The sequence below is a fragment of the Palaemon carinicauda genome, chromosome 31 (assembly GCF_036898095.1).
Source record: "Palaemon carinicauda isolate YSFRI2023 chromosome 31, ASM3689809v2, whole genome shotgun sequence".
Taxonomy (NCBI): domain Eukaryota; kingdom Metazoa; phylum Arthropoda; class Malacostraca; order Decapoda; family Palaemonidae; genus Palaemon; species Palaemon carinicauda.
This window is the reverse complement of record NC_090755.1, coordinates 31,556,030-31,566,814: the sequence shown is the minus strand read 5'-3', so window position 1 is coordinate 31,566,814 and position 10,785 is coordinate 31,556,030. Positions and strand designations below refer to the sequence as shown.

General features: G+C 35.3%; 1 protein-coding gene across 8 annotated transcripts in view; it reads right to left on the bottom strand.

The window, feature by feature from the left end:
* The window catches only part of Gbeta13F (guanine nucleotide-binding protein subunit beta-1), a 100,427-nt gene that overhangs the window by 29,111 nt on the left and 60,531 nt on the right, over positions 1-10,785 (bottom strand). For 7 of the 8 annotated variants that reach the window (XM_068355108.1, XM_068355106.1, XM_068355109.1 and 4 more), the window contains one exon: positions 7,943-8,025. In XM_068355108.1, the coding sequence (XP_068211209.1) occupies positions 7,943-7,999 (57 nt within the window). In that variant the 5' untranslated portion in view covers positions 8,000-8,025. Of the gene's footprint in view, positions 1-7,942; positions 8,026-9,734 lie in introns of all 8 variants that reach the window. The other variant, XM_068355107.1, reaches the window with a different exon arrangement.

Sequence of the window (10,785 nt, the reverse complement as noted above, 5' to 3'; positions counted from 1 at the left end):
CAAGCTCATTTCTTTACAATCCTCCAAGTCCTTTGAGATGGTTCGATATAATACAATTTATATTGGGTTGTCCAGTCAAACATGTTTCACTTTTTACCCTTTGTACTCGGTTGGAATAGTGTCTACTTGTTACTGATCTAGATAATTTGTATTCTTCATTCATTACTTCTCATACTTATTTCATTTATTTTCTTATATCCTTTCCTCATTGGATATTTTTCCCAGCAGGAGCCTTCCGGGCTTACAGCATCCTGCTTTTCCAACTAGGGAGCATTAGAAATGAGATTATATGCCATCGTTGTACGAAATTTCTTAGTGGTCACCAGTCCAAACACTTAACAAAACCACCATTACTTTCATTCTTTCACACCAGACGACCAACGGCATAATTAAAGAGTTGCTAAAGTCATAAAGTTCGTGACTAACATGTTTTCAGTTTATCAATATCCAAGTATAAATATACGATTCAGCGACATGTTACAGCGCCCAATGTCACAGTGGTATGTCGTATACATTGAACTGCATTTGTAGCACTCTCTGGATAAAGAAAAGGGAGTGGAAGCTATGATCGAAAAAAAAAATTAAAAGTATTGGCCAATTAAACGAAATTTCCAATATCTTTCTATTGTTATCAAGATTATATACTCCAATTACACTGAGTTTCGATACTTTTTATTCTCCGTGTTCCATACTACATTAACAACTTGTGCTTGAAGTTTTTCTTTATCAATATTAATGATACTAGACAGTTTTTCTTCGGTTTTCATCTCGCATTAATACTGAATAGCTTCTGATGGGATTAAACCCTTTTTTTCTCTCTCAGTGGGTATTGTCAAACTTTAAATAGCAATAGTAACTCATTAAGCACTTGTCAATCACAATAACAAACCACTATCATGCAATCGAATACAGCCAGAACTGTGTTAACGATGTAGAGGACAACTATTAGAATAATCGATTGACAAAAGCTATGAAATGTGACAGAATCGTCAAATCCGCAATGCATTACTGACAAAAAAAAAAGAAGAAAAAAAAAAGTCAAAGCTTACCGTTATCCCTATCAGACTAAGGAGTGACAATGAAATCCTAAAACAGAGGCACTCCCCTTGAGGCTTGAGGAAAGCATGTCTTTTATTTTAAGTAAAATTTTCTGTTAACCATCTTTACATTAGGATGACGTAAGTTTTTAGACTACAGCACAATAATTGTATCATGCAATATGTGAGTACATGACACTTATGTTTCCTGTGTGTGTCTTCCTCTCTACTTCCAACTTCTAACAATCGAGTAGAAATTCCGAAAAAATAAATAGTTTATCTCAAGTTTCACTTTTAAAATCTATGTTCTTTACTGACGAAAGCGAAATGTTGTTCAATTTCGAAGCTCCAGAACAAACACATTATCTGAAATTTTGGTAGACATGGAAGCCAAAACTCTCACAATGTGACAGACCAAATCAATCATTAAATGAAGCTGAAACGACAAGCAGCAGCACTTGATAGGGCTTACAACATGAGAATCCCTTACTTAGTCAGGGTTTTGCGAGTAACCACTCTGACTATAGGCCCTCGTCTATTAATCTAATCTAAGAGAACAAAGGAGGATATCCAAGGATGAGAGAGGCCCAGGGAGGAACTTCAAACATATGCAAAGGCATAAATTTTATGCCCCAACAGTAACAATAGCTGTAATAGAGTTAGTCATTTTTCAGAACTCATAGCATCTGCCTGTTGTTAAGCAGGTGTTTATAGACACGACGCTTATTGTATGGTTACGCATGTACTGATGCAAAAATAGAAATTTTTCTTCGACAGAGAGAATGAGAAAGTATATATCAAAAACGATATGCGAACAGAGAGAGAGAGAGAGAGAGAGAGAGAGAGAGAGAGAGGAGAGAGAGAGAGAGAGAGATTCACATGCACATCAGCAATAGAAGCTTAAGCCTCCACATTGTCAATTCCCTTACGTGACACCTTTCTCGATCTTCATACCCGCAAATCCCACAAAATCACGTCCCCACACATGGCGTTGCTATTACTCATTAACCACTACCACTCGTGTGTGTGTGTGTGTGTGAACACTTGATAAACAGATTATTGTGACAAACACGATATACTACTATAGATATAAAAAAGGTGCAAATACCCTAACAAGTTATCTAACAATAATTAATTGCAAAGCAACATTCGACAAAACATGATGCCGTTGGGCTAACTAAACCAAACTGGAATATGCACCTTGTACACATTTTCAGATATGTGAGAGAGAGAGAGAGAGAGAGAGAGAGAGAGAGAGAGAGAGAGAGAGAGAGAGAGAGAGAGAGAGATCCAACAAAATTGCCATTTACGTAAAAGTGAAATGACGATGCCTAATTTCGTGCCGCTCACTCGGGAGAGAGAGAGAGAGAGAGAGAGAGAGAGAGAGAGAGAGAGAGAGAGGAGAGAGAGAGAGAGAGAGAGGAGAGAGAGAGAGAGAGAGCATCTATAAATAAACACAGCCCATCCCACTTAAAAAGTATATGCAAATATGATCTGCCTTCAACTTGAACACCCGAAGACCTCGGGAGGAGAAACTAAAGCATCCTCTTATACATCGAAAACAAAAGAAAGCGATCTCGCCATTCTCAAAAGAAACGCAAACAAAACAATACCGGTTAAAAGGGGAATGAAACGTGGAAATAAACAGAAAACATCAAGCTTCACAAACGCAAGCGGAAATCGGAAGAACGATATATTGGTAACCTAAAATAGTCCGAAAATGTTACGACAACCCGATTCACACACAAGACAATACATCGGTAATAAACAGATTAAAATTAGAAGAGAAAGTAAAAGACAACGGAAAATGGTGATGAATGGCTCAACAAATAAAAGGAAGATGCTGATGAATATTTCGAGAAATGAACGGATGGTGATGTATATTTAAAAAAATAACATGGAAAATAAAGATGAACATTTCCAGAAATAAAGGGAAGATGGAGATTATTATTTTAATAAATAAAGGGAATATAGGGATGAAAATTGTCAAAATCAAAGGGAAGAAGGGAATGAATATTTGAAGTAATAAGATAAGTGATGAATATTTCAAGAAATAAAAGAGATGGGGATGAGTATTTCAAGACATAGAGGGAAGATATTGAAGAATATTTAGCGATTTAAAAGGATGATGATGAATATTTCGAGAATTGAAAGGAAGATGTTGATATATTGAGAAATGAAAGGAAGATACTGATGAATATTATGAGAATTGAAAGGAAGATGATGAATATTTCGAGAATTGAAAGGAAGATGTTGATATATTGAGAAATGAAAGGAAGATACTGATGAATATTATGAGAATTGAAAGGAAGATGATGAATATTTCGAGAATTGAAAGGAAGAAGTTGATTAACATTATGAGAATTGAAAGGAAGATGATGAATATTTCGAAAATTGAAAGGAAGATGTTGATATATTGAGAAATGAAAGGAAGATACTGATGAATATTATGAGAATTGAAAGGAAGATGATGAATATTTCGAGAATTGAAAGGAAGATGTTGATATATTGAGAAATGAAAGGAAGATACTGATGAATATTATGAGAATTGAAAGGAAGATGATGAATATTTCGAGAATTGAAAGGAAGAAGTTGATTAACATTATGAGAATTGAAAGGAAGATGATGAATATTTCGAAAATTGAAAGGAAGATGTTGATATATTGAGAAATGAAAGGAAGATACTGATGAATATTATGAGAATTGAAAGGAAGATGATGAATATTTAGAGAATTGAAAGGAAGAAGTTGATTAACATTATGAGAATTGAAAGGATGATGATGAATATTTCGAGAATTGAAAGGAAGAAGTTCATGAATATTTCGAGAATTGCAAGGAAGACTGATGAATATTATGAGAATTGAAAGGAAGATACTGATGAATATTTTGAGAATTGAAAGGAAGATACTGATGAATATTTTGAGAATTAAAAGGAAGATGTTGGTGAATATTTCGAGAATTGAAAGAACGATGTTGATGAATATTTCGAGAATTGAAAAAAAAAAAAAAAGATATTGATGAATATCTCGAGAATTTAAAGGACGCTACGAATGAATAGTTTGAGAATTAAAAGGAAGATGTTGATGAATATTTCGAGAAATGAAAGGAAGATGTTGATGAATATTTTAAAATTGAAAGGAAGATGGCGATGAATATTTTGAGAATTGAAAGGAGGATGGCGATGAACATTTTGAGAATTGAAAGGAAGATGGCGATGAACATTTTGAGAATTGAAAGGAAGATGGCGATAAATATTTCGAGAATTGAAAGGAAGATGGCGATGAACATTTTGAGAATTGAAAGGAAGATGGCGATAAATATTTCGAGAATTGAAAGGAAGATGTTGATGAATATTTCGACAATTGAAAGGACGATGTTGAAGAACATTACGAGAATTAGAAGGAAGAGGTTGATGAATCTTTCAAGAAACAAACTGAAAAAAAAAAAATGTTCATGCGAAGGCACACCTGCACAATACGGAAGAGTGAAATACGGCAACAAACAACAAACAATTTGAAATTACGTGACCCACTCCATGCACTCACTGGAGGAAGAGGAGGAAAGGCTACGCCACACAAGTGCCATTTATGAAGAGTCCCTCCTTGGGAAATTTATCTTTCATAGCCATCTGTTTTCTTTCAAAAGTTCATCCTTAAAATACGAACTCTCTCTCTCTCTCTCTCTCTCTCTCTCTCTCTCTCTCTCTCTCTCTCCTCTCTCTCTCTCTCTCTCTCTCTCTCTCTCTCTCTCTCTCTCTCTCTCGAGTAAAACTACAGTTGCGTACATTATTGAATTTGAGCAGCACAACTCAAGACCAAGAAATTAGTAGTGGTCAAATCCAAGACAGATAAACATTGAAAGTCAATGGGTCCATAACACAATACTGACTTTCATGACAAAATTAAAGATTACAACCACTATTTTCAGATTCAGAAGTAAGTAATAATCATAAGAAAAATCTTCACAAGGACATTATCTTATAGAGAAATTTGCAAATCAGTTAGAGTAGTCATTTAAATGACATGTAGAAACCAGAGAATAAAAATAGTAATGCAGTGGCTTTCCATAACGACAACCAATGATGTACGCCTCGAAGCAAACTCGATAAAACAACTGAAGTTTAACAAAGAAATAATTAAATAATAAAAAAAAAAAAAATTCTGACAAGTAAAACCGACAACCGCTATTCGCAATACGTATTGCAACACCAACACAAATTTCATGATAAAACGTAGGAAATCTCTAGAAACAAAAGAACATCATGCTTAGAAATGATCTCAATGGTTCTAGAGTATTTAACGAAGTGAAGAAAGTCTTTGCAATTTAACTAATGGTAGAGCTTTCTCCGTTATGGCAACGGCGCACAGACACAAGTTTATTTTCTCTCTCCCTCTCGGTTACAGCTTGGTCTCGTCAACTACAGCAGTTATCTCAACGGATATGTAACTTCCGGAGAGAGAGAGAGAGAGAGAGAGAGAGAGAGAGAGAGAGAGAGAGAGAGAGAGAGAGAGAGAGAAATTTTTTTGTTCTTATTGTATGCAATGTACGAGAATAATTCATGTAAGTGGCTGTTTACTTGTATGATCTAAAAATCTAAACGAATCAGCATGAATGACTCTACTCTGTACAAAACCAAATTTGACTCACTCACACACACACACACACACTAATATATATATATATATATATATATATATATATATATATATATATATATATATATATATATATATATATATATATATATATATCTAATATACTATTTGGCAGTAATACATAAATTCCATAGTTTAAAATGTTGAGCACCAAAATTCATATTTTCATAATTTCATTCTGCTTTGGATGCAAAAACCACCGCAAACTCTTGTATAAATACTTCTGTAGTAATAATCATAATTAAAAGAAATGCCCCTTGGGACTATATTCCCACGGTAGGCATAATACGATATAAAAAAAATATATTTCTGACACATTATCTGGAGAAAAATATAATCAAACGCACAGATACACACACACACATATATATATATATATATATATATATATATATATATATATATATATATATATATATTATATATATATATATATATATATATATATATATATATATATATATATATATATATATTTATATATTATATATATATATATATATATATATATATATATATATATATATATATATATATATATATATATATATATATATATATATATATAGCCAGACACCTGTCCTTTCCCATATCCTAACATTAATTAGCAAATGAAAATAACTGCCATATGAAGAGCCAACAGTGCCCCTAGGAAAACAGACACAGGGAAGCTTGTAATAAGGAATAATCACTTAGATGTTCCACCGCAAAGGACACTGGGCATCAGTCAAAATCCGGAAGAATCGTTGGTACGAAGGATCAGGAAAACCAAACAATGAATTGAAAGGATAACAAAAGTATGATAAATGCCGGAGAAAAGAAAATTCGAAAGATAAGGGAAACAAAAACTTGGGACTTGATTGTCATATAAGAGAAAAGAATCAACAAAACCGTTGGTGATTTTGTGAAAATTATGATCGAATTTTTTCGTTGATAATGTGGAGGCAGAAAATAAGATCCTGCTTCCTTATTAGTTAAAAAATTTGCTATAAAAAACGGAAGTTACACAAAACGGGATATCAAATAACAGTAGTCATTTAAAAAAAAAATCCGAAAATGCGTTCTCCATTTGGAAAACGAGTACAACTTACACAAGAGATAGTGCTGTATGACAAGTACAAAAAGGAAAAGAAATATCTTCTTTAAAAATATAGAAGACATTTATTTCCTTTATAAAAAAAAAAAATATTCAAAAGCCACTCTCTCTACCTTATGTCCTGAATATTTTAACATTTAACAGAACCAATATTTTCTTTGATCTTTAATCAGAAGAAGCAATACACAGTACATAGTAGTTATAAATGTGTATTTTATATATATATATATATATATATATATATATATATATATATATATATATATATATATATATATATATATATTTATATATATATATATATATTTATATATATATATATTTATATATATATATATATATATATATATATATTTATATATATATATATATATATATATATATATATATATATATATATATATATATATATATATATATATATATAAGCAATTCTTTTCAAGATTAGACAAATGGAAAACTTTCTTTGGTCACAGCAAAGATGATTTACGAACGTCTGTGGTTATAAATGAAGAGACATAAAGGAAATACATGCAAATACACATACTGCACAATCATTAAGAAAAAGTACAAAATGGTCTCGATACAAAATTGAAACTTAGATAAATATCGAATATGATTATGAAAACGAGTTATATCCCAATTCAACTAATGGCAGAGGTGTTATTAGAACAGCATCCCAACTTATAAGGACTAAACGACAATTCTTTGGAAAAATATCTCTGCCACACGAGGCGAAAATGTGGCGCACTATAAATAAAATTTCATCAGTTTTACTATACTACTGCTATTACTAATACTACTTTTAACATAGAGCGAAATTACGGGTCGCAGACGCAGTTCCCTTAAAAAGAGAAACCAAAGAGAATTAAGAAAAATAAACTAATGAGAATAGATTTATACGAGTAGAATCAGCGGAAAATCAAGACTAGTAGTAGACACAAAATTGAAAAATACGTTGATAAGAAAAGGAGGATATGAATACAAAAAAAAAAGCAGTGAGTAAAACTTATTAAGAAATTAAATACCGAAAAGGAAAATACAAAAATACTTGAAACACAAATATATGAAGAAGAAATGAGGAAAAAATTGTAGCGAGATAAAAATGTGCGTAGAAAGAGAGGGAACGAGGCAAAAACAGAAATTGTACTTACTCTGATTGTGTTCTTTAGTCTCTCTGCTTCTTGTCGTAAACTATCAAGATCGTTCATTCTTATATTTTACAAAACTAAAAAATCTGAAACAGAAGAAAGAGAAAATGATTAGTTCACGTTCTTATAAACAAATAAAAACAGTATACACAACATCATACAAGTCATTGCAGGCAAAAGTCCGTCATTAATACAAGGTCCAATGATAAAAGTTTGATTTCTACACAAGTTATAATGAAGATCTTATTCTTATTAATAATTAATATAAGGACACTTCATCCAAGGAGTTTAATGTGCAAGTAACGTAAAATCATGTGTGACCAATAGTACTTGGCCAAGTAACAAACCTTTCAAGCCAGTCGCAGATATAACAAATAAACATCGTGACCACTACTGACTTACCGGACCTTAGGAGCTGGTGGGAGCAGCAATGGGTTAAAATAAAGGACCTTTATACGACATGACATAAATATTCATATTACTAGACCTCAATGAACTTTACTAATTAGCAATAAACATAACCACCATACTAAAATGTGTCTGGTGCACATTGCTAATCCTAAACCTAGCGGTCACCAATTCAATCACTAACCAGGCCAAAGATAGCTTTAATTCGCGTCGAAGATGTTAGCCAAAGGCTAGGTGTTTTACTCAAAACATTTGCTGGTATATATTTACTGGTGAAAGGGCTATATGCCAGTAGCAGCCCAAAGATCTAGGTTATAGTCGCTCACTGCACGACATCACCTTCAAAGGTGTGGTCGCACAACCCTACAAGCATCAATACATTTGTCCATAAACGGCAGCATACTCCTTGTAGATATTATATTCATACATTAGGGTAACATTGAAAAGTTTAAAAACCTTTTTGTTCATATAAAATTTCTGCCTGGATTCTACTAGACTGGAAGCTGACTTTTCAGTATGAAAGAAAAGGATATGTCGTGATGGAGGGGGGGGGGTCATAAACCAAAATCAACATGCTAACGTTACGTAAGCTGACCTGACCTGACCTTGTCTATCTTTATTATACCCAAAATAGCCAAGGCCTCTATTCAAGTCACATAAATACCATAAAGTTTATTAGTTCTTGTCTTATAAAGAGAATAAAATGTGAGAGAGAGAGAGAGAGAGAGAGAGAGAGAGAGAGAGAGAGGAGAGAGGAGAGAGAGAGAGAGAGAGAGAGAGCGAGAGAGTCCATGCCCTTCCCCACAACCCAGGATTAAGCATGCCCGAAATGTTACAAATAAATATTTTCAAGAGAAATCACACCCCTAAAATAGAAATAAATGAGAGAGAGAGAGAGAGAGAGAGAGAGAGAGAGAGAGAGAGAGAGAGAGAGAGAGAGAGAGAGAGATATGAAGCGGCGACTGAGGCAGAGAAGGGGAGAGGCTCTAGCAGACAACATGAGAATGGCAGCAGCAACCTACCATTACCAATGGAACAGGGTGGTGTGTATGTATGTGTGTATATGTATGTATGTATATATACACTTATATGTGTATATGTATATATATAAATAATATATGAGAGAGAGAGAGAGAGAGAAGAGAGAGAGAGAGAGAGAGAGAGAGAGAGAGAGAGAGAGAGAGACTAATTATGATGAAACCAGCGTCATAACAACAATGGTCATCACACCTAGATATAAAAAAACAGTATTTACATGAATTATTGAGGTACTACAAAAAAGAAGACTTTGTTCATATTAAATGGTTTGAGAGAGAGAGAGAGAGAGAGAGAGAGAGAGAGAGAGAGAGAGAGAGAGAGAGAGAGAGAGAGAGAAAATGTATCTTACCCAGGCCAGTCGAGGCAGTGCACAAACTGCTGAGGTCACAGGGGAAGAAGGGGCGCTCTCATGCTGCTGCCCCACGGTGCCGGGCGCAGGCAGCCGCGGGCGGCACTCACACCCGGAGGCGTCAGCCCTTCTGCGGCAGGAACCACACTCCTCCAACACCACTTTCGGATAACACGAATTTCCCTTTTACTGGCCGCCCATGCTGATATGATCCAGCTCACTATCAACACAACTCGGGAGAAGAGGGAGGAGAGAGAACGAAGGACCTTTGTGGAAGAGGATGGAGAAGAGACAGATGAAGAAGAGAGGGGGAGGTGAACACGGATGATACGCTACCACCACCGAGGGAAGAACAGATAGCAGCAGCAGCGGTAGTAGTAATAGTAGTATCAGCAGCAGCAGCAGAGGTTATGAGCAGTAGCAGAGGCACTGGCACTAACAGAAGGGAACAGCAGCAGCAGCAAACGAGGCAGTAGGGAATGGGGCGTGTGGGTCAGATGGCGGTGGTTGAACGGAGGGAGGCGGTGGCCTGAGAGAGAGGAGGCAGGGGGAGGGAGAAGAGAGAGGTTGGTCTCAGGAGGGGTGGGAGAGAGAGATGGTGGTGGTGAAGGGGGAGGAGGGGGAGAGAGGAGCAGTGGTGGTGGCAGGTAGTAGTGGAAGGATCTTCCTGCGTCTGCTTCTGCTGCTGCGTGGAGGATGAGGGGGACAGGGGGCAAGGGTACGTCTGGTGACCCCAAGGACACGAAGGTGTGCAAAAATGGAAGGAATGGGAAATCAGGAGGAGAAGGAAGAGGGCCAACTGGGAAAATCGACGGCGAGGAAAGGAAGCGAAAGCAAAAGAAGGCGGTGATGGTTTAAAAACGATGTGGCCGCTCTCGACACTTTTCCCTTTTCTCTTTAATTCGCGTTCTTCGTCTTCACTGTGGCACTGTCGTTACTGGTTCTCTCTCTCTCTCTCTCACGGTACACTGCTGCTCGACCACTTTATTCCAAACGGATTACAAACCACTCCCTCTTTTGTGTGTGTGTTTTTTTAATTTTATTTTACCAG